This window comes from Amphichorda felina (genome assembly GCF_050947745.1).
Source record: "Amphichorda felina strain 45539 chromosome Unknown scaffold_9, whole genome shotgun sequence".
Taxonomy (NCBI): domain Eukaryota; kingdom Fungi; phylum Ascomycota; class Sordariomycetes; order Hypocreales; family Bionectriaceae; genus Amphichorda; species Amphichorda felina.
The window spans coordinates 910,454-933,274 of NW_028145041.1; the positions used below are offsets into that span (position 1 = coordinate 910,454).

General features: G+C 54.3%; 9 protein-coding genes across 9 annotated transcripts; 6 read left to right on the forward strand and 3 right to left on the reverse strand.

Annotated features, from left to right (window-relative positions):
* Nucleotides 1-8: 8 nt before the first annotated feature.
* On the reverse strand, nt 9-1,543 carry RBG2 (P-loop containing nucleoside triphosphate hydrolase protein; the record flags this gene model as incomplete). Its single annotated transcript, XM_083198205.1, has 6 exons — nt 9-594; nt 647-1,078; nt 1,127-1,151; nt 1,206-1,220; nt 1,436-1,464; nt 1,515-1,543. 6 exons carry the CDS (start codon nt 1,541-1,543, stop codon nt 9-11), a joined length of 1,116 nt encoding a protein of 371 aa, XP_083045940.1.
* A 338-nt stretch (nt 1,544-1,881) lies between these two features.
* Nucleotides 1,882-3,131, forward strand: CWC2 (active spliceosome conformation promoter CWC2; the record flags this gene model as incomplete). Its single annotated transcript, XM_083198206.1, has 2 exons — nt 1,882-2,488; nt 2,542-3,131. 2 exons carry the CDS (start codon nt 1,882-1,884, stop codon nt 3,129-3,131), a joined length of 1,197 nt encoding a protein of 398 aa, XP_083045941.1.
* Nucleotides 3,132-3,235: 104 nt separating this feature from the next.
* On the reverse strand, nt 3,236-4,046 carry ACO1O0_008850 (urease accessory protein UreF; the record flags this gene model as incomplete). The annotated part of the gene is made up of 2 exons (XM_083198207.1): nt 3,236-3,957; nt 4,043-4,046. The coding sequence occupies 2 exons, from the start codon at nt 4,044-4,046 to the stop codon at nt 3,236-3,238; spliced, it is 726 nt and encodes a 241-aa protein (XP_083045942.1).
* A 369-nt stretch (nt 4,047-4,415) lies between these two features.
* ACO1O0_008851 (spindle pole body formation-associated protein-domain-containing protein) lies at nt 4,416-6,554 on the reverse strand (the record flags this gene model as incomplete). The annotated part of the gene is made up of 2 exons (XM_083198208.1): nt 4,416-6,421; nt 6,488-6,554. 2 exons carry the CDS (start codon nt 6,552-6,554, stop codon nt 4,416-4,418), a joined length of 2,073 nt encoding a protein of 690 aa, XP_083045943.1.
* A 709-nt stretch (nt 6,555-7,263) lies between these two features.
* GCN2 (serine/threonine-protein kinase GCN2) lies at nt 7,264-12,353 on the forward strand (the record flags this gene model as incomplete). Its single annotated transcript, XM_083198209.1, has 6 exons — nt 7,264-7,456; nt 7,547-9,672; nt 9,722-10,060; nt 10,107-11,106; nt 11,157-11,578; nt 11,628-12,353. 6 exons carry the CDS (start codon nt 7,264-7,266, stop codon nt 12,351-12,353), a joined length of 4,806 nt encoding a protein of 1,601 aa, XP_083045944.1.
* A 1,414-nt stretch (nt 12,354-13,767) lies between these two features.
* Nucleotides 13,768-14,553, forward strand: ACO1O0_008853 (ubiquitin-conjugating enzyme/RWD-like protein; the record flags this gene model as incomplete). The annotated part of the gene is made up of 3 exons (XM_083198210.1): nt 13,768-13,833; nt 13,891-13,974; nt 14,041-14,553. 3 exons carry the CDS (start codon nt 13,768-13,770, stop codon nt 14,551-14,553), a joined length of 663 nt encoding a protein of 220 aa, XP_083045945.1.
* A 904-nt stretch (nt 14,554-15,457) lies between these two features.
* Nucleotides 15,458-18,461, forward strand: ACO1O0_008854 (uncharacterized protein; the record flags this gene model as incomplete). The annotated part of the gene is made up of 4 exons (XM_083198211.1): nt 15,458-15,553; nt 15,618-15,671; nt 16,095-17,717; nt 17,766-18,461. The coding sequence occupies 4 exons, from the start codon at nt 15,458-15,460 to the stop codon at nt 18,459-18,461; spliced, it is 2,469 nt and encodes an 822-aa protein (XP_083045946.1).
* A 975-nt stretch (nt 18,462-19,436) lies between these two features.
* Nucleotides 19,437-20,745, forward strand: SIS1 (uncharacterized protein; the record flags this gene model as incomplete). Its single annotated transcript, XM_083198212.1, has 3 exons — nt 19,437-19,516; nt 19,636-20,395; nt 20,452-20,745. 3 exons carry the CDS (start codon nt 19,437-19,439, stop codon nt 20,743-20,745), a joined length of 1,134 nt encoding a protein of 377 aa, XP_083045947.1.
* A 1,228-nt stretch (nt 20,746-21,973) lies between these two features.
* ACO1O0_008856 (HAD-like domain-containing protein) lies at nt 21,974-22,790 on the forward strand (the record flags this gene model as incomplete). The annotated part of the gene is made up of 2 exons (XM_083198213.1): nt 21,974-21,982; nt 22,062-22,790. 2 exons carry the CDS (start codon nt 21,974-21,976, stop codon nt 22,788-22,790), a joined length of 738 nt encoding a protein of 245 aa, XP_083045948.1.
* Between the last annotated feature and the right edge of the window lie 31 nt (nt 22,791-22,821).

Here is a 22,821-nt window from a genome sequence, read left to right on the forward strand (position 1 = left end):
GGTGTCGTCTATGCCCGCCAAGCGCTGACAATGTGAATAACGTCTTCATCGCACACCGTATGGCCTAGGCCGACTCTCTGCGGTATGTGCCTGGCGCTGGCACCCCACACCAGAGCATACTTGAACGTGTCCTTCAAGCTGCGGTGGATGCGGTCACAGACGTCCTCCACCGTGCTGTTGCTGCGCACAATCAACGCCTCGCTAAAGTCCGGGTCGACGCCCTTGCGCTTGGTGTAGATGCGGATCAGCTTGAGCTCCTCCCAGCAACGGTCCACTACGTCCTGGATGCCCAAATTCATCTCGCAACTCATCACCACCGTCTTGGGCTCCCGCGCCAGCTGGTCAAGGAAGTCGAGGGACACGCCGTCAATCTTGTTGTAGACGTAGAGACACTTGATGTACTTGCGATGGTCCTTCATGATGACGTCGATGAAGTCGTCGATGGTGGCATTTTCGTCGCGCACCAGCACCTCGCAGTTGAGCATCTTGTAGTCGCGGAGAATGCCGGAAACCACCCTCTCGCTGAGATTCTTGGGTGGCGTTTGAAACGTAATCTTCATGCCGCCGGCCATCTTTGGCTTCAGGTAGATGTTGCTAATGCTGTCAACCCTCCATGCTTGCTGTCGTTAGCTGGACCAAGACTTACGGTGGTTCGCAGTTCAGCCGGATCCCGACGGATTCCAGTTCAGCCTCCAGGAGAGCCCGCTGCTCTGCACGTTTCGTGGCATCTAGGACCATGAGGATCATGTCGCTCGTCTTGGCCGCCGAAATGACTTGCCGCCCGCGGCCCTTGCCCTCAGACGCACCCTCGATGATACCCGGCAGATCGAGCAGTTGGATCTCGGCTCCTCCATACTCGAGCACACCGGGAATGGCCGTCAGCGTCGTGAAGGCGTATGAGGCAACCTCAGACCTGGTCTTAGTAACCTTTGACAGGAATGTCGATTTTCCGACAGACGGGAAGCCGACTAGGGATATGCGCGCATCTCCGCTCTTGCTGACATCGAAACCGGCACCGCCGCCTGATCCGGCGCCCGGGCCGGGCTCTAACAGTTGTGCCCTTAGACGAGCGAGTTTTCTGCAATGGTGAGAATGGTGGTCCAGTAGCAAATATGTCCGTGCTTACCCTTTTAGAAGACCAAGGTGATATTCTTCCTGTTGTTAGCACGCGATTTCTGCTAGATGCAATGAACGACACCACGTACCCGTTGCCTTATTTTCTGTATCAAAATTAGCAATCGTACTCTTAGATATTCGCAAAGGTACCCATGTGGCGGGCTTGTTGCGGTCACAGCCTCCGTTTCCCTTCACTAGCCCCAAGGGCAAGGAGTCCAAGATGACCTGCCGGGCTCAACTGGAACTGATTTGACTCGAACAAGCTCGTGCACAACATATCGAGGCCATGTAAAATAAAGATGAGACGAAGATGACTTACTTTGTGTCCTCCTCATCTCATCCTCAATCCTGGTGAGGAAGGTTAGACGAGCGATTGCGACGCGGGGGAACCCACTCACTCCTTGATCTTATCCGTGATGTTCACCATCTTGACGGCTTCCCAAATCTCTCTAACCAATGAAGAAATTATATGATATATATTCGGGGAAATGACAGAAGCGGTGACGTCTCCGCAAATTCACAAGGCTTGTTCGGATTTGAGATTCGACGTGGGGTGAGGCACCTTGCGATGAGTTCTGGAGGGTGGCGGCAGAATCCACATAGTGGGGCAACCACTTCGTGGCAACCTTTCTCACCGCCTGCCTTTTCCAACCACACCAGGACCGCCCAAGATTTCTCGAGACGTCGGTAGTCCAGCTCAAAAGCATCAACTCCAACCGATATTCCCCTCTCTGCAGCCCCTGGACGCGTTACGAGCAAATCAACATGGCCGATCAGGTAGAGCAGGTTGATGCGGCCCTGGCAGCCGATCAAAGCGGCCAGGAAATGACTGTTGCGACAACAAATACCGAGGTCGCCGCGCCGACAGAGAAGAAGGTCAAGAAGATCATCCGGAAGAAGAAGCGCCCTGCCCGCGTGCAGATGGACCCCGATGAAATCTCGTCAGAGCCCCCGCCGCAGACCGGCACAATCTTCAACATCTGGTACAACAAGTGGTCGGGCGGCGACCGCGAGGACAAGTACCTGTCCAAGACGCACGCCAAGGGGCGCTGCAACATCGCCAAAGACAGCGGATACACGAGGGCCGACTCGGTGGCCGGGAGCTACTTCTGCGTCTACTTCGCGCGGGGGATATGCACCAAGGGCCAGGACTGCCAGCAGCTCCATCGGCTGCCGGGGCCATACGACTTGTTCAACCCCAACATGGACTGTTTCGGGCGCGACAAGTTCTCCGACTACAGGGACGACATGGGTGGCGTGGGGAGCTTCATGCGACAGAACAGAACGGTCTATGTGGGCCGGATACATGTGACGGACGACATTGAGGAGATTGTGGCTAGGCATTTTGCGGAATGGGGACCGATTGAGCGCAGTAAGTACCATAGGCACTCAAACCCTTGATGCGTCACGCACTGACACACATAGTTCGCGTTCTGAATAGTCGGGGCGTAGCATTTATCACATACACGAACGAGGCCAACGCGCAGTTTGCCAAGGAAGCAATGTCGCATCAATCATTAGATCACGACGAAGTCTTGAACGTTCGATGGGCTACCCAGGACCCGAATCCCATGGCCCAGGCACGAGAAGCACGAAGGGTGGAGGAGCAGGCCGCCGACGCGATCCGAAGAGCGCTTCCCGCCGAGTTTGTGGCAGAGATTGAGGGCAAGGACCCCGAGGCTAGGAAGCGAAGGAAGATTGAGAGCAGTTACGGCCTTGAGGGCTATGAGGCGCCCGATGAAGTCCACTTTGCTCGGGGCACAAATGCTGTCAACCCCCTTGGCCGCGAAGGGTTCGAAGTGGAGTACCACCAGCCAGCCATGATTGAAAACGGACCAGCATCAGAGGCACCAGCAGAGATGGCCCCAGAGGAGACACCTGCGCAGGAATCCGGAGGGATCTTCTCAAGCAACACATTGGCTGCCCTGAACAAGGCCAAGGTGTCAGTTGCGTCCAAACCCAAGGCGTCGGCAGCAGGGCCGTTGGTTTCTTACGACAGCGATAGCGATGAATAGGCGTTTTTGGGTGTGCTTATAGGAATGGACGGAAGATAACGGGCTTGTACAACAATAATGATACCATATAATATGCTCGCCAGAAATGGCACTGTACCTGGGGCTCAGCTATTGAATATCCTCGAGTAGAGAACCTCATGTCTCCCGATCCATAAATCCATGACCGGCACCGTCTGCCCAGCTTCCTCTACTGGAGTGTCCCATTCTCTATCTATCACAATATCAATCATCCGCTGGACGTTCTCGCCCGCAAGCACCTTTTGTGCCTGATACGGCCCAAACATGCTCGCCCGCACCGCAGCCGAGACAAGGGCCTTGGCATGACTCAACATGAACACGTACGCCGTCTGCCGCAGGCTCAGGCCGACAATGGCGCAGATGGCCCCGAAGAGCGGCCCCAGATGAGCAGACACCTGCGGCAGATCATCGCCCTTGCTCTCCCTCAGTTGCGTGGCAAAGTCCCGCAGGACCTGCACGTCTGCCGTCGCGGGGGACAGGGCGCCGCGGAACGAGCGCTCCCAGATACCCAGCAGGGCGCGACCCTGTGCGACGCTGGCGCGACGGCCGACGGTGCATATGACGGCTGCGTCGAGCTGGTCGTCGAGGTCGGCGACTGAGGTAGGAGAGCGGTGCGCGGCGAGGACAAAGGGGAGCGTCGTGGAGGCCAAGGAGGAGAGGGATGAGGGGAGGAAAGCATCGAAGGAGGTTGTGCGGGCCCGGTTGTGCGCGAGATAAGACTCGAGGCCACTGCTGAAGGCGAAAGAGCCTAGAGGAAGAGCCGAGTCGGAGAGGAGCAATAGAAAGTGAGTTGGGGAGCCGAGCGCAGCTGTGGGAGGTTAGCTTGGGGTCTGGTCATGGTTGAGAACAGTGCCCTACGTGGTACCGAGAGCGAGGGCTGCTTGTCAGGTAACCCATTTTGTTGGACTCTTTGGATTGATTTCAGTCGGTTTCTGGCCTCTTCTAGACGAGACTCGAGATGTTCAATCTCATTTTGTATGGCCGTCTCGGGCCTGTGCTCGTGGGTTGCCATGGGGAGCCATGAAGATGAATGTGCAAGGTTGAAGCTCTCATTGAATGACTGATCGGGCACCTACGCCCGCCCCTACTACCTATGGAAAACACCCAACTCCCATCTCAACATGCCATCATCTCATTAAAAAAAAACAAATCAGGTACGTCACAGATAAACAAAAATGCAATTAAACTCACTCATTCCGATTTCCTAAGCCGAAACACCATGCTGATCCCATTAGAATTACCCAAATCATGCTCCATCATGCCTTATCAAGGTCGAACGTTCTCCTTGTCCAACCCATTCTTCCTCGCTCGTTCTTTGAGTTTCTCGGCTCGCCTCTGCTCAATCCTGGCCATCGCAGCACCTCGCCTCTCGGGTGAAAGATTGCTCCTCGGCGTATGTCTAACCACGGCGTTATTGCTGTTCGTATGACTCGTGGTAATATTGGGGCCTCCAAGATGGACGAACCGGCTGCGAAGCTTGTCATCCCCCGGCTCATCTTGGCCGACCCTGTCCATTCGGGACATCGACTTGGCGGCAGTGGGTAGATCATCAGCACCGATTTGCTTGGATCTAGTCTCCGCCGGTGTGATGCCGTCATCCTGGGTCCGATTGGAGGTCTCGCCATTCAGATATCCCCTGTTCCTCGGCGACCTGGGAACGAACGGTTGCCATCTAGGCTTCTCGAGTTCCGGCCGACCCACGAGCGCGCCGGACATGGACTTAGTCGGGGAAGGCTCTGGTGCCGAAGGTTCATGGTGAGTACCTTCCCGGTATTTCTCCCGGAGGCTTCGACATTTCTCATCCAAGTCTCTTGCCTCCGCTGAACTATGATTTTCCCGCAGGCCGAGTTTCTCACTGCTCCTACGCGTCGTTCTCTCGTAGGAGCCCCGAGTGCGAGCCCCAACTGTTGCGGCGGAGGCTTCGTTCACTTCTCCGGCACCGTCGTACTTCGCCGTGCCGGGTTGGCCAACCCTGTTCTTGGCCTGCTGTTGCTCCGACGCAGCAGCTTTCAGATTTCTGACTTCCTTTCTCAGTTCGGCAATCTTGCCGTGGGCGCGCTCAAGTACCGCCTTGGTATCTTCATCACGAGTTTCGCCTTCCTTCCTGAAGGTTTCAAAATCATTCTTCAGCTGCTGGATTTCTTCGTCCTTTCTCTTTGATTCGTCCTTGGCTTCACGTAGTTGAGCCCTCAGATCCCTCGCTCGGCTAGGCTCAGCGTCTTGCAAGCTAACGCCGACTTCCGCTTTAGCCGCTCGTTTCTCGGCGGCTTTGAGTTGTTCTTTAAGCGATGAGACCTGCTCGCGAAGAGCGCCCATTTCCCTCACTTGAGACCTAGCTCGACGCAGCTCGCGCTGCGTTTCTACCAAGGTTTTCTGAGTCCTTGGTGAGGTGGTCGCTAGTCTCCGGCGACGACCATTGGACTCAGCTTCCTCTTGTTTCTCCTGGAGGAAGTCCTCGAGCTGGTCCTCGAGGGCCTGAACGCGTTGCCGGTACTGGACAGCAAGTGCGGTCTGCTTGGTGAGCTTCGCTAGTAGTTCGGGTGACGCCTCTTCGGGAGTGTCCTGTTGCTGGGAGATGATGTTGGATGCATTCTGAGCAATCTTCTTCTCCATCTTGATGACCTTTTGCTGCTCGTCCTTGAGCATCTCAGCCAGTCCGATTGCCTCGGCATCCTTCTGTTGGGCGTAGGATTTTGCCAGCTGCTTATACTTGAGCAATTTCTCCATCTCGGCCTTGGCATCCTTGTGGTATTTCTCAAACTCCTCCTTCCAGAATCTTCCAGACTGCGAGTGCGGCTCGTTCAAGTCGAGGGTGATATCGTGGCTGCAGTAGTTGTCCTGGTCAACCTCCCCATCGTCCTCTTCCTCCCACTCGTCGTCGGACAGTTGCTTCTTCTGTTGGGTCGTTGCCGCCTTCTTGTTGACGTTGGTAACCTTCTTTTGCCGTGCCTTCTCGAGTGCTTCGTTCAGCCGGGTTCTCTTGTGTGGGCCACCCTCCTTCGAGGTCAACGGATCTTTGTTTATTTTCGCAGCATCGTCCACCTCGCGGCCAAAGGAAACGCGCTTTGGCCGATTGGCCCCGGTGCCGGGAGTCAACAGGATTCCTTGGGGTTTCGAGTTTGGTGTCCGGGCTCCTTGGTCTGTTGACGCACTTGCTTTGGTGTGCCTAGTGCGTGGCTCCTCACGAGGGGTTCCGAACAGAGCACTCTTGAAGGCTCGAGCAGCGAAGACGGGCGCTGGAGTATCGGGAATATCAGCCTGTGTTGTGTCTTCTGGATCAGAAATGTCAGTATTATGTGTGTCCGGAGTCGTAATGTCTTGGAGCAAGCAATGCGTACCTCCAGCGTTGGCAGCGTTGGCCGCGTCGGCCGCGTTGTCGCCGCGTTTCAACATCCAGCCCAGCATCCTGGCTACTGCGTTTATGACAGAGCGGAACAACCCCCGAGCTAGATGTGATGAAAGCCAAGGTGCATCAAATTTAGGAGTAGCAGTTGTCGTGGCGCAAAGTGGTTCCTGCCTGTTCCAAGCGTGTTGCGTGTGTGGTGTGGTTGGGGTGTGCGTATTTGGGGGGGTTTGTTTACTTGAAGTGGATGAAGTTGCCGTGGGGGGTCTTGTTGACAATTGTTGTTGTCAAGTGGGTAAATAAGGTGCAGGCGTGCACAAGACCTGGCTTGGTTGGCCAATCAGGTGCACGTCCTGGGGTTCCCATTGGCCCAAACCTTGCTGTAAGCCCCAGCGCATCTTCAGGGCCCTCAAGCTCGCTGCCCCTCCATTGGATGATTAGATCCTCATGCAGCCCTGCCAACTGGCACACCTCAGGCGGTCACCGCCCTTCCAGCTCACTCTGGCGATGCTCAGTGGCTCCCAGTCACCTCAGTCAATCAGTATTCGTCCAGAATACCCCGCCACTAGTATCACCACCAGCCCACCACACATCAGTTCCAAAGCTCAACGTCACTTCACCCGTCTTTTCATCCTATCATCTCCCTCCTCAAACTCACACGTGTATCATATAACCCCCACCAACCAGCACATACTGAACCCGGTTTCACAATGGGCCTCCCTCAATGAAGCGTCACGGCTTTGCTGTGACACTTCGTTGGACCTCGCAATAATGGCGTGGAACGCATCTGGAGCATGGAAATCGCCGCTGAACCAGAACATCCCGAACCCAAATGACTCAAGCTTCCCTGGGCTAAATCCCACCACTCCAGATGCTGCGCCCAAGATCGACAACACTGAGATTCAAGAGAATGAGCTCCTTGCTCTGGAGGCCATCTATGGCGAAGATTTTGTCAACCACACTGGTGGGCAGAGTGCTTGGAAAGTTTGCAACCCCTTACCCCCTGCGGTGACTCAGCTCCGTCTCTGCTCACACACACACACATAGAAAACAGAACCAACGTTCGACATACGCATCAGGTCCTCCATCGATGATGATTTCTCGGTGACACTAGGCTTTGTCATGAATGCAACATATCCTAAGACCCCTCCTATCCTTACCGTCAAAGACCAAGGACACCTCCGAGAAGTTACCCAGTTCAAGATTCAAAAGTTTATTGAAACTCAGCCCAAAATTTTTGCCAAAGATGAGGAGGAAATGATCTATAAGATCGTCGAGGGCGTCCTGGAGATTTTGGAAGATGCTGCGCAGATCAAGGCGAATGGCAAGAACTTGCCTTCTCTTGAGGAGGAACGAGAACGCCATGAGGCCATGATAGCCAAGGCTGCACAGGAGCAGAAGGAGAAGGAAAAGAAGGAAAAGGCGGAGCAGAGCAGGGAAGAGGAGAGAATGATGGCTGCCATGCTCCGGACCGAACTCGACCGTCAGGAACAAATCGCCAAAGAGTCTAAGAATGGCCGCCGCGCCAGCTCGACGCCGTTGCAGCCTTCGGACAACACGGCAGCGGATATTGAGAAGCTCGAGTTTGACCAATTCTGCACAACCACGGATAAGTTAGGGGATCCAATTTCTTTTCGTGCCGTGGCAGGCAAATGCGAACCGCGCAAGGGGCAGGTCTCGGTGGTCTACACAGTACGGCCGGTGTTATCCAATGGCCAGGGAAGTCATATGATGGCACTCAAGGAGTCGAACCTGCGCCCGAACGGAAAGGACGTCAAGGAGTTCAAGAAGAAGCTCCAGCTACTCGAAGCCAAACTACAGGACCTCAAGCATACCAAGGGTCTCGTACATCGTCATCTTGTCGAAGTTTTGGATTTCAAGGTTGAGGGAACCTCGGCCGGTGCCTCAGGGCCAGCCAGCTCATGGAAAGTCAGCATTCTCACGCCACTTGCTGATAAAGGCCCTTTGGAAGAGCTGCTTGATCTCGCTGGAAGCCTAGAGCTAGGGAAGGTTCGGTCATGGACCCGTGATCTACTCGACGCCCTCAGCTTTCTTCACAACAAGAGTGTTTACCACGGCGACATCCACCCCGGTAACATTTTGCTATTCCGCGACAGCACTGGAGAGATTGTGCCAAGGATCTCAGATGTTTCCTATCAAAGGGAACTGCACAACATTTCAACGCAGAAGCGAGGGATTCCGGGGCTCAATTCGGCCAAATCCGCTTACTGGCTGCCTCCGGAGATAGCTGCAGCCTCCAAGCCTCAGTACTCATTCAAGACAGACATCTGGGACTTCGGCGTTGTCTTTGCGCAAATGATTTTTGGCTTAGATGTACTGCGAAAGTACTCTTCGCCCAAGAATTTGATGGAGTCTCTCATGCTTTCCCATCCCCTACAAGAGCTGGTCAGCAGGTTTTTTAAAGAAGACAAGAACAAACGTCCCCGCGCCTTTGAGCTTGGTTCGAGTGAGTTCCTAGCCACTGATGCACCGATTTTCTTCGAGGACTCCTCTGGGATGCTATCGAGCACTCCATCGCTTACCTCGCTGGTGGCACTCCCTACCAGACTAAGGCGAGAGTCTATGACAAGAGGGTCGATATCATCACGGTATGCTGAGGACTTTGTGGAAGAAGGAAGACTAGGCAAAGGCGGCTTCGGAGAAGTAGTGAAGGCAAGGAAAAAGCTGGATGGGCAGATCTATGCTATTAAAAAGATAACCCAGCGCTCTCAGGCCAGTCTCACAGAGATTTTGAAGGAAGTGAGGCTGCTGTCGCAGCTCAGCCATCCAGCTGTTGTCCGCTACTACAATACCTGGGTCGAAGAGGTTGCAGATGTGGGTGGCAGTGATGCCGACACGTCAACTGATGCCATGACAGAGGATACGAGAGAAACCGGATCTGACGGAATCGACATTCAATTTCACACCAGCACCGCCGGGCTCGACTTCATCTCTTCCAATCCACATGTCGAGTACGGATATGATGAGGAGTCTGACGAAGAAGACGAAGACGATGAATATTCCCATGACGATGAACTGAGCTCCGATGACGATGACGACGCCACTGATGAACGTGCTGTGTCCCCTCTTAAGGAGAGGAACATGGCAATACGTCGGGCGCGATTTCAGCGACCATATCGGACCATATTATACATTTCTATGGAATATTGCGAGAAACGGGTAGGGCTCCCATCTTCAGCCCTTTCAATGTGCATGCTAATATTTTCAGACACTGCGAGATCTCATCAGTCGCAACTTGTACAAGAATACTCAGGAGATTTGGCGTCTCTTCCGCCAAATACTCGAAGGCCTCGCGCATATTCACAGCCTCAGCATTGTCCACCGCGATTTGAAACCTGAGAATATCTTTATCAGCAGCAGTGCTGATGGCGTGGACAATGTCAAGATTGGCGACTTTGGACTAGCCACCAGCGGGCAGTTCTCAGTGGATAAAGCCAACGCGAACACCGTCGACACAGATGACTTGACCAAGAGCATCGGCACCGCGTCGTATTCTGCGCCCGAAGTCAGGTCGGCTGCTCATGGTGTGTACAGTACCAAGGTCGATGTAAGTTCCCATTTCCACCTGCTAAATGTCATCTGACAAGTGGCAGATGTACTCCCTCGGTATCATTTTCTTCGAGATGTGCTATATGCCCATGCTTGGTATGCAAAAGGCAGACGTCATCGGCCAGCTTCGCCGACCCAGGCCAGTTTTGCCATCTGACTTCCACCCCGCTGCGAAGGTACAAGGAGATATAGTTCTCTCGCTCCTCAATCACAACCCAAGGGAGAGGCCTTCCAGCGCCGATCTCCTCAAAAGTGGAAAGCTGCCGGTGCAGATGGAAAGCGAAACTATTCGAAGAACACTTGCTGGCCTGGCCGACCCAAGCTCGCCCTACTACCGCAAGATGCTGTCGACGTTGTTTGCCCGCCCCGTTGAGCCTACCCGAGACTTTGCATGGGACATCAATGCTCCCCATCCCACGTCTGCGGAGCTTTTGAACCGCGGGATTGTCAAAGAGAATTTGATATCTATCTTTCGCCGCCACGGGGCTCTGGAGGCATCCAGAGGGGCCATTTACCCGCGGTCTTCTCACTACACAGATAATGTAGTCCAGCTCCTTGATCAGAACGGAACAGTCCTTCAGCTCCCCTACGATTTGACCATGGGGCATGCCCGAATGATGGCAAAATCATCAAGCAACCCGCCAGTGCAGCGAACATTTACTTTTGGGAGCGTTTTCCGAGACAAGCAGGATACTGGGCAGCCCCAGATGTTCGGAGAAGTTGACTTTGATATTGTCACTATTGACACCCTCGATCTAGCATTGAAGGAAGCTGAGGTTTTGAAGGTTCTTGATGAGATTATCATGGCCTTCCCATCGTTATCTTCGGCTCAGATGTGCTTCCATGTGGGTCACTCTGACCTCCTGCAACTCATCTTTGAGCATTGTGGTGTAGAACCTGCCTGTCGGAGGGGAGCTGCCGATGTATTGAGTAGACTCAACATCCACGGGTACACTTGGCAGAAGATAAGGACTGAACTACGATCGCCAACCATCGGTATATCAGCCACCAGCGTGGATGAGCTTCAGCGCTTTGACTTTAGAGGTAAGCATTGCCACTTAGTCTAATCCCTCCCGCAGAGCTAATGAATCTAGATACACCCAACAAAACATTCTCGAAACTCAAGGGATTGTTCGAGGGAAGCGACATGTATCAACGAGCAGCATCAACTATTGCACATCTCAAGGAAGTGTCCGAGTATACCAAGCGTCTTGGTGTCAGCACTAAGCTCTACATAAACCCTCTCAACAGTCTGAAGGAGAGCTTTTACGTAGGCGGGATTCTCTTCTCTTGCCTCTACGACAGGAAAATGAAGGATGTATTTGCGGGTGGCGGTCGATACGATCACTTGATCAAGGAGCAACGGCCCAAGATTGGAGGCCAAGTCCACGAGCGGCATGCGGTGGGCTTCAGCCTAGCGTGGGAGAGGCTGGCAAGGATGCCCAAGAACACCGGCAAGGCATTCCTTAAGAAGGGAGAAGACTCGGAGGCCGGGGGCTTATTTGCAAGCAAACGAGTAAGTCTGGGTCGTAAAAGTCGCCTATGATAAGCTAACAGTCTACCAGTGCGATGCCCTGGTTGCGAGCTTCGACGCCGCTGTTCTGAGGTCCTCTGGTATCGATGTTTTGCAGACACTTTGGACGCATGACATCAGCGCCGAGCTTGCCAAGGATGCGAGATCACCCGAAGATCTGATGACGAAACACCGCGACGACTCGTATTCGTGGATCATCATCATCAAGCAGGATTCCATGCTCAAGATCAAGACTGTCGGACGCAAAGACGTGCCCGACGCTGATGTGCCGATGCCACAGCTGCTCTCGTGGATACGGACCGAGATTCGCGAACGAGACTCCAAGGGGTCTGTCAAGTTGAGAGCTAGCGGCCCTCAGCTAGAGACTCCAGTCAGCGGCGATACGAAGCATGAGCAGGATGTCAAGATCTTGGTGGGCCAGACGCGCAGCAAGAAGTTCAACCGGCGCACTGTGGTCGAGCAGGCCCAGATCAGGGCCGCCGGCCTGATGGAGTCGTACCTTGACGGGCCCATCCTCGCGGTTGAGACGACGAGCGACCAAGTCATGGAAGCCATGCAGGACACGAAGCTCTCAGAACCCGAGAGCTGGCGCAGGGTCGAGCACGCCGTGACAACGTCAGAGAAGAAATACGTGCGCGAGATCCACGACCAGCTCGACACGTGGCGGTACAAGTTCGACAAGAAGGGAGGCTCGAGGCATTCTTTCCTGTATAACTTCAGAACAGGCTACTGTTTGTATTACGATCTGTCGGCCTGAGTTGGTTGGCAGTGTTGAAATTTCAGGTAGCATATGTGGTGGGTGACTAGCATAAGCGTCTACAGACCCATGCAGATGGGCGCATCGGTATCATTTATAGGTTGGATACATCTCAGCTAGAAATATATCGTATATAAAACATGTTAGGCAAGCAGGTCATGGCATGAGTTATTAAACAGAGAAATGCTATACCAGAGGAATGGTGCTTTATAGATCCCAACTTGGTGTCCAAGGTAGGTGGTTCCAATAACTATCACATTACTACTAATATTCTTAGCTACCTACCTAATTAAAAAGATTGTACTCCCATCCTAAGACGGTCAAATAAAAACCAAAACGAAAACAAAAACAAAAAAAAGTACCTGCCACTACTAGGCAAGTACGGACATGCCAACCTTGTAGTTCAAGCCATACCAGGTTTAAAATTTTGGAAGGCAAGCATTAGACGGACAACCTTGATATATGGCTACAGGGTAAGTGGTTCTGTTGGAGGTTCCCGGACCGGCTTGTTGAGATTAGTACCTCGGCCTGGCTCTGGTGCCGTCTGCGGGTCTGACTCTGGCTTTTCTTGCTGGCTCCTTAGTCCTTAGCCTGCGGACCGGCCGAGCCGGGCGGCGGGTATTTTTGGATCCCGGGATTCGGAGGAAGTACTACTACAGTAGTAATACTCGTACTCGTAGCAGATAGGTTTGAGTCAGGCGTCAGATGGAATGTGTCAGGACGCTTGGGGAGAATACTCGGGGCGCCTGCGTGAATGAGGTTTGGCTTGGAAACTGGGACAGTTGTTGAGGGCAGGCGTCACTTGACGACAAGCGCCATGCCACCGTGCCCAACTAAGTAGGTAATACGTATAGGGAGTCGTGCGGGAAGACGGTAGGTATCCATCGTGGTGCAGGTGACGGGCCTGACGTGACCCGGCCGGTGGGTGAGATGACGGGGGCCAGACCCTGCAGTGGCTTCAACTCAGGTTCCCATCCGGGACGGCTTGGGCGTCATCGCACCCGTCCTCGACTTCCGCCTTCCAGGTCGTTGGCCCGCAGTTCGCTCCGCTCAATGACTCTTGCAGCCTGACAAACCTGACAAACCTCCTTGCCTCCTAAAACCACCACCAAACCCAACTGTGGCAACTCTGTTTTCCTTTCACCCACAGCACCTTTTTGTCCACAATTCTGAACCCTGACGGTTCCTGGCAAATCTAGAGCCTGCCCGCGCTTGCGTCTTGCCCCTCGGGCCTCCCCCCCTCCGAGACCGCCTTTCCTCCCACTCGATCCTCGCTCACTCCTCAACACCCAACTCCAGCTCCTGCCCGCCTCCACTATCTCCGACCGAGGCATCCTTCGCGTCCGCATCCACTCGGCTTATTCTCCCTAACGACGCCTCTCCGCCGCGCCTATACGAACCCTCGTCTCCCACCATGGCTCTGAAGCGACTGACGCAGGAGTTGGGGCCCCTCGAGCGGGAGAAGTGGGTTAACATCGAGGTAGCAAACACTCTGGGACTCACCCTCTGAGGATATACGCTGATTTTGATTCCATAGCCGGATGACTCCAACATGTTTCGCTGGAAGCTGGGACTCTGGGTCGTCAACCCAGAGAGCGTCTGGCACGGGGCGTACCTCAAGGTAAGTCACACTGTGCCTGACCATGTACGACGACATACGGTGAAACTGACGAGACCACTCCTGCAGGCAGAGATGCGGTTTCCCAACGATTACCCCTACCAGCCTCCGACTTTCCGCTTCCTTACCAAGAATATCTGCCATCCCAATGTCTACCTCGACGGCAACCTCTGTATCTCGATTCTCCACAAGCCTGGCGATGATGCCCAGTCTGGTGAGCTCGCAAGCGAGCGATGGAATGTCCTCCACGGCGTCGAATCGGTCCTCCGCTCCGTGCTCCTTTTGCTCGACGATCCCGAGATCAACTCCCCCGCCAATGTCGATGCTGGCGTGCTCTACCGCGACAAGCGCGCCGAATATAACCAGAGGGCCAAGGAGACGGTCGAGAAGTCCAAGAAGGACATCCCTCCGGGCATGACCATGCCCACGCCCGAGGACCTGGCGCCTGCACCGGTCAAGCCCGTCGAAGACGATCCAGACTTCTGGAACATGTCGGATGAGGACGACGACTTTGGGGGCAGCGACAGTGACATGGACGATTTCGAGGAGGATGACGATGACGATGACTACAAGAGCAACTGACGGAGCTCAGGAGGAGGGATCTATCCATCTCGAGCGCAATAGCATAGCGGATTTTATACCTGGGGATAGGAGGCGTTTAGGGGTTTGGTTTGTGCCCGGGTTGCCGATGCGTGCGGCTTATCTATACTCGTACAGCGTGACCTGGGAGCGATGTGCGATTTGGGCGCTGGGACATGGGGCTTTTTTTTTATTCGATTCGCTACACCATGAATATAGAAGCAAGGATCTGATCTGGGCTCTCTTCAGGTCGCCGGACGAATTCGATCTTAGTTGTTTGTAACCAACAGGGTGTCTGATGTGTTTGTGGTAGTGATTACGGCCCGAGCATTTAAACCGTGCTGCCCAAATTTCGTCACACCTTTATGAAATACTAAAAACCAAAAGAAAGGGATGACGGTTTAGGAAGTAGCCAGCCTCAAGTGTTGATTCTTAGGAAGCGCGTCCAGTCATTTGCTTGCGCGGCTGCACTTCGTCATCGAGGGGATATGATGGGGGGGTTCGCTTATCTTATCGGGGGCAACAGCTGCCAAACATGCTTGCTGGTGTTGGGGCCAATGCGTCCGTCATCGCGGCAATGGGCCTTGCTACGTGCAGCAAACACTCCAACAACGGTCAACTCTGACCACCCGCCATCCACCGGGGGAATTTCCTGCCTCCTTATTCATCTTTTTCTTTTCTGGAATCACGCGGCTTATTCTATTTTTGCACCTCTATTTGTTCTTGTCAGTCGGCTTCTCCCACCCGACGACGAACCCAGACCCCGAGCTTTGGAGCTTCCCTGTTTCGAGCCTCGAGCTCGACGGGAGGGGCCGATCGCGAAGCACGCTGAGCGGGAGGAAACCGATTCCATGGGCGGACAGAAATAGAAAGAGACCTTGATTTTGGATTACGCAGAGATTATACCATGACGGATCCGTTCGAGGATGACATCGCCACGGTGATGGAGGTTACCGGCCTCGTCTCCGTCGATGACCGTAGCTTGGTCATGCAGGCGCTCAAGGTGAGGATGATTCTGTATAGAACCCCGCATCTGCGAGCAAATGTGCTGACTACCCGAGGAATAGAGTGTCCGATCGGTCGAGAACGTCATCAACGAATTCTACAACGATCCAGACGGAGTATGAGCCTAGCTACTTCGCGAGACGGCAGTTTGTCGCTAACGCCGACAGTTTCGGAAGAAATACAGCTCAAAATGGGACGATGGAATGTTTAGTGCGGATAGAGATGGCTCCCAAAATGCAGCCGGAACCTGTATGTCAGGCCCCATTGTCGCGTGGGACAGCACTGATCGTTGGACAGCTTTTCACATTGAGGCGCCGGATCAGACCCCCCAGAGTGAGGTCATCTATGGCGTAGAGCCACCACCAGATAGCCAAGTGGGTGCACCATCAAGGCCCCCATCGAGAGCGAACGCCCCGTCGCCCCTGGAGAGGGTCGTGGACTGGACAGCTGCTAACTCTGGCGGTACTCAACCCTTTCCCTTGGACATACATGAGAGGAGGCGCTAACATTCGGCAGCTGTTCCACGATCGCACGCGCAGGAAGAAGAGGAGATACAGCGAGCTCTGCGAGAGTCAGCACAGGAAGCTGGCATTTCTATGCCCGTGCAAGAGTCAGGCGTCACAGAAGCTTTGATGGCGGGCCCGCAGTTTGGCCCAGCTAATCGCGATGATTATGATGCTTCGCAGTGGTCCATGGTTCCCACTGCAATGACAGCCCCAATAGAGCCACAGGCGGCTCCTTCGAAAAGGAAGAGAGAACAAGGGACACCAGCATTCCTGGTGCAAGGGCCATCCGAGTTTGGCGCTCATCGACTCGGTGCCTTTTTGACGATTTTACACGAGATACCTCTAGTTCGCAACCTGCTGCTTCAGGCAGGAAGCTCTGTCGCATCATACGGCCACAACACGCAATGGTGGAAAGGCCAGCAGATCATCCCACCACATGTTCTGGCTCGACTGAGCGCGGGCGAGACCAAAATGGAAGATGGACCCGAAATGGTGAATTTTGAAGAGGAGCTTCACAGACTCATGGCGTTCCTAGACTCGACCGAACGGAGTTACGGGACTGTCACTGTGCTTGCCCACCTTATTCCTAGCGCTTGGACCGCGATTGAAAGGCAATTTTGCGAAAATCTCGGAGCCCGGAACGCGATAGAGAGGAATCCATTCTACAGCTCTGTCATCATAGAAAAGGCACAGGGCGAGGATGGCGGGGCTGAGGAGCAGAAATTTTGCGTGCTCGAGTCACAGGCTACGAAGCAGGACTTCGCCTCCATCAAGACGCTGTACGAGCTGCTCGATCACATAATGTGGAGCGACGTGCTGAGCTGGTACGAAGACCCTGATGAGGCTAGAATGGCTGTATTGCGTGACATGGGGGATATTTTCACAATCGACATGGCGGGTGAAGGGCCCCCCAAGTCAACTGGTTTCAGCATACCCGAGGAGCTGTATCCCGAAAGATGGCTCGAGAGCCGTAAGGATGAGGCACTTCGGATACAGATGGCTTGGAAGGAAACAAAAAACGCTATCGTCAAGGTGAACGAGGCTAAGGCGAAGCTCTACCAATTACACGATGCCGAGGCCGGGCGCGTCCATGACAAGAGGCAGGTGGCCATGCGCGCTCAAGAGTTATTCGATGCTTGCTGCGAATATCTTGAAGGCCGAGGACGCTTTCGCACGGTTGAAGAGTCGGGATTTGACCTGGACAAATACCCCGAGTATCGTGCTGCTCCCTGTCAAATGACGGATGAGGAGAAGGAACTCTACAAGAAGCTCCGGGATGCTACTGGCTTTGCGCAGCGAGTGCTCAATGACTGGAGGAGCAAGATGGACGGTGAGCTGCGATGTCAAGTTGTCTATACGCTCAAGGCGCTAACCAGTTCTCCAGAGCTCAACCAGGAGTTGAAGAAGATCGAGGCGAAGCAGCGTTTTCTCGGAAAGCTTCTAACAGAACCTAACAAACCCGGGCGCCCTAAGCCCATGACCTGCAAGAAGTTCTTGCTTCAGGGTATCGCAGCGGGTTCGGACGTGGTGTATGTTTGCCGGCGCTCTAAAGTGGATCTGATAGAATTGGATGATGAACCACCAAATGCGGCAACGGATCAATGGTGGCGATTGGCCTATGCTCCGAGTGACGAGGCAAAGCCAGTCAAGGCTGAGGTAGGCATGCCTACTGTTTAATGTTTGCACCTTACTAACACATGATAGCAACTAGATTACGCACAGGTCCTGGACCGCGTGTGGGAGGACACTAGAACACCGCTTTTGGTATATGCCTCTGAAAAAGCCGTCTACGCCGACTCCATTCCGCTGCCGAATGCGCTGGAGCGGTTTGTCAAAGCAGACAACAAGGCCTTCCGCCAAGAGCTGCATCAGGAGGTGTCAGACCATTCATGGGAGAAGGAGGTTGAGGCTGCCGAGGTCAAGTCCCCGTCAAAGCGAAAACACCGTGCTGATAGTATGGACTCAATGGCGAGCGATCGGGCCTCTGCGGGGAGCGAGGATAGCAAGAGAACGCACGACATCTTTGTTGAGAGCGACAAAGATGATGAGACGGTGGCAGTTGGACCCATGCAGAAACGCGCGTATGGCGAGCAACCGGACAAGGACCGTATGGATCTGGATGTCTCCGACGCAGCCCCAGTCTTGCCTAAGCGGCACCCGGCATCGACCGAAAACACCTCGACCACCCTGACACCCGGCGAGGGCGGGTCCCCTGCTTCACGGGAGACTCAAAAGACGACGCCATCCGAACTCCGAGAGGTCACGGGGGACTCTGCCCTCGAGGAAACCAAGGGGCCTGAGATGCAGGAACGGTTCCAGATGCCCACTCTTAGAAGACTTCTCTCCAGTGAGAAGTCCGAGGTAAAGCCCAGCGAGGCTGGAGATATGGAACTTGAATAAATAGTTTCATCGTCGAAATGAGAAACGGTTGGAAGACGGGCAACTTGCCCTGTGAGACTTGAGATAGTCATGATCATCGCTTGGCGTTAGGAGCACACGGTTTCGGTTAGCAAACAGTGGCACGGAAAACCCCCCTGTACACGGCATAGCGAGTAGCGATAATATGACTCGGCATTTTGATCCTCTCTGGTGCCAAGGGTGCCTCATGCTTGATACTATAACCAAGGAGGCCCCGTGATTGGGGCAGATGACTTTGGTTGCTGAATCCGGCGATCAGGGTCCAATGGTAGATTTGATAGAAGGTTCTGGAAGGTTCCATCAAACCGGGCCAGCGACCCCAGATGAACAGGGCGAGAGCACTTGCAGGGCCTGGTATTATTATTGCTTCAAGTGGCCATTGGGAGCTATCGAATCATACTCGATTGATCTGCTCTTTTCCTGGTCTTGAATAGTTGTCTGCGAGTTCAAGGGTTAAACCTTGAGTCATAGGGCCTCAAGCTTGCAGCTCGGGCTGCAAACGTCCGAGCAATAGGCCACAAGGGAAAAAAGGGCAGAAAAAAAGGGCAAAAATAGATCCAATTGAAAAGGGAAGACTTTATCTTATCTCAAGAACCCTGATATATTCCACATGCTTGAGATCGTGGCTGTACCACATCTTTGTCCCCGGGAGCATCTCATGCCAGAATTACTACGTCACCGTAGCGAATCTTCCACAAGGTCCCACGCCCCACAAGCCACCGACCTGGAGAGAGCTCCCCTCGAGTCTCGAGACCACCTCTGCCCACTGGCATTTGACTTCGTTCACTTCCGCCCTCCTTGCTTGTCATCATTCCACGCACAACCATTTGCACTTTTCATCTCTCATCCTCCCACAAGCGTGAGATTTTTCTAATTCCTTCAACCCGGACCTCAACCCACCAACTCGTTGCCTTCGATATACACCAAAATCATCGGTGACGTCGATTATTACGCACGATGGTCCACGAGACTAAGCTTTACGACACCCTTAGCGTCAAGCCGGAGGCGTCGCAAGACGAGATCAAGAAAGCCTACAGGTAAGCTTCTAAACATTTTCCTCGCCAATTTTTGCCCATGACGGTTGTCGCATCTTGAACCCCCCGTTCACCCCGCCATAACGCTGATAACGACATGCTAACCGCGCCCCCACGGACAGGAAAGCAGCTTTGAAGTACCACCCCGACAAGAACAAAGACGATCCCAGCGCCGCCGAAAAATTCAAGGACTGCTCTCAGGCCTACGAGATCCTGTCCGACCCTGAGAAACGCAAGATTTACGACCAGTATGGACTCGACTTCCTCCTCCGCGGCGGCCCACCGCCTCCGGAGCCTGGACAGAACCCGTATGCTGGCGCTGGCGGCGCGCCCAACTTTGGCGGCTTCCAGGGCTTTGGGGGCATGCCTGGCGGCGGCGGTGGGGGTGCCAGAACATTCCACTTCACGACGGGAGGTGGAGGCGGGGGTGGCGGATTCCACTTCACGAACCCCGAGGACATTTTCGCCGAGTTTATGCGCAGTAGCGGTGGTGGTGGCGGCGCTGCGAGGAGCGGCGGCATGGATGATGAGGACTTTGATATGTTTGGAGGGCTTGGCGGTGGTGGGCGCGGGGGGCAAGGTGGTCCTAGGATGAGGACCACGTTTGGAGGCGCCGGCCCTCGCGGGCGGGAGGCGACGCCCGAGGTCTTGTCAGTCGATCGCCCTCTCCCCATATCTCTGGAGGACCTCTTCCACGGCACCACCAAGAAGATGAGGATCAAGGCCAAGCGGTACGACGCCTCGGGCAAGCAAATCACCAAGGACCAGATCCTCGAGGTGCCGATCAAGCCTGGACTGAAGAAGGGGTCCAAGATCAAGTTCAAGGGTGTTGGCGACCAGGTGGAGGGTGGTAGGCAAGATCTTCACTTTATCATTGAAGAGGTGAGCACCAGTATTCCCCTGATAGCCATGCGGACAGCATGCTAACAATTCCATAGAAACCACACCCTCTGTATACCCGGGAGGACAACGACATTGTCTACAATGTCACACTAGAGCTGAAGGAGGCTCTTACCGGTTGGCATCGGACCGTCCCGACCATTGATGGAAAGCAGATCAACCTAGATAAGGGCGGACCGACACAGCCCGGCAGCGAGGAGCGTTACCCCGGTCTGGGTATGCCCATCTCGAAGAAGCCAGGCCAGCGGGGTGACTTTGTCATTAGGTTCAAGGTCAAGTTCCCCGCAAGTTTGACAGTGGATCAGAAGCAGAAGTTGCGTGAGATTCTATAAACGACGGGTATTGGCAAGTATCGTTGCGACATGACGGTTTATTTTTGTTGGGGGACACCTGACGATGTGGACAAAGCAAGGGCCATACAACGGCAGAGGCTGTGTCTAGACCGGCACGAGTACAATGACTATCTGCAGGCTTTACGAATAAAATGGGAGGCGTTACGGCGTTGGGATTTTGTTTTGTGTATCTGCAGCTTGCCGGCGGGAGGGAGGCAGACTGGCCAGCGCTTGGGATAGCCTGGAACAAAGGTGGGCGGTTAGCGTTTGATATTCAGTAGGAGTAAACGGCAAGCAGATATAATATATTATTAACTCGTGTCCATTCTCGAAGAGGCATTATTGAAGTCGGGCCGTCTGGTTTATGGGAGCACTGGGGGGACAAGAGATTGATTGTTTGCCTGGGTATGCGTCATTTATCTTATCCAACCGGTAACGGCATGATGCATCTGAGATTAACTATGGTGTACAGGATAATCTGTATCAAATGTTTGAATGGGTGTCGAAACTGCCAAAATTTATGAGCCTGTTCCTTGCTTGAATGTCGGGAGGAACCGTGCTGGGCCTTGGCGGAAATTATGACGACAGGGTCGCGATTGGGAGGGGCACTACGAACCATCTGAGGAGGGGGAGGGGCACCTTCCGGTGGGGTGGAAGTCTTTAATAACACAACCACATTACACCAATATAAAGCATCAAACTACACGTGATTTAATGTCGGCTCTGCATGGAGCTATGAGACGGGACGCGCGCACTCCTTGGTTACATTACATGTTGCAAGGCAGTACGGAGTATTACAGGCTCGCCTCCGAATGTATCTGCCCGGCTTCCCGATGGCTGGTACGGGACACGAGTTCTGAGGTATTTTCGAAACTATTGGGTGAAGCTCAAGCTGAAGTCGGTTGTGCTCGCCCACCGTTGGGATCATTTTAACTTTTCCCCCTCCCTCCAGCTCCTTCCACAAGCCGCGCCCACCTACTGCCATTGACTTTGGCCGTGCCTGCCCTGCCTTTGTGACCCACTTTTCCGGACTTGGAGCTCCCTTCCACTTGCTCCTCTTTTTGTAAGTCACTCGGACCTCTACACTACTCCTCCACGGTTCGACAGCTCCCAACCTCCCATCCTCCCTGATTTACGGCTCGCTCTGCCATTCTCTACCAAGTGCCCATCTCATTCAAACCCTCACTAGACCGCCTCTTCTAAATTACAACTCTATAATACCGCCAAGATGCCTCAGGTTAGTTCAGTGTGCTCCTTTACTGCTGCGTCCCAGATACCCGAACCAAGGAGTTTACTAACCCCAGTCTCGTCCGCAGATCAACACCCTCCTCTTTGACTGTGACAATACCCTCGTCCTCTCCGAGGAGCTGGCCTTCGAGGCCTGCGCCGATCTTATCAACAAGATCTGTGAGGAGCGCAACGTCGACCTCCGCTTCACCGGCCCGACCCTTATCCTAGAGTTCGTCGGCCAGAACTTCCGTGGTATGCTCACCTCCCTCCAGGAGCGCTACGACATCAAGATCGACCCCAAGGATCTCGAGTCCTACGTCCGCCAGGAGGAGGACGCCGTCATTGCCAAGCTGCGCACCTCCCTGCGCCCCTGCGATGGAGTCGACGAGCAGCTCGAGCGCCTGGCCGCCAGCGGCAAGTACCTCCTCGCCGTCGTGTCCTCGTCGGCGCTCCGCCGCGTGCGTGCTTCGATCGAGAAGGTCGGCCAGGACAAGTACTTCCCCGGTGATGTGGTCTTCTCGGCCGCCACGAGCCTGCCCAAGCCCACGAGCAAGCCTGACCCAGCCATCTACACATTTGCTCTCGAGAAGCTCGGCAAGAAGGCTGAGGAGGCCATTGCCATCGAGGACAGCAAGAGTGGCACCCTGAGCGGCACCCGTGCGGGCATCAAGGTCGTCGGGTACGTTGGTCCCTACGAGGCCGACAAGAAGGAGGAGATGGTCCAAGTGCTCAAGGACGCGGGCGCCGCCGTCATCATGTACGACTGGTCTGAGTTCCCGGCCATTCTCGAGAAGATTGAGGCCGGCCAGATTTAAATGGCAGTGCTTTGCGCGCAGGAGCCAAATG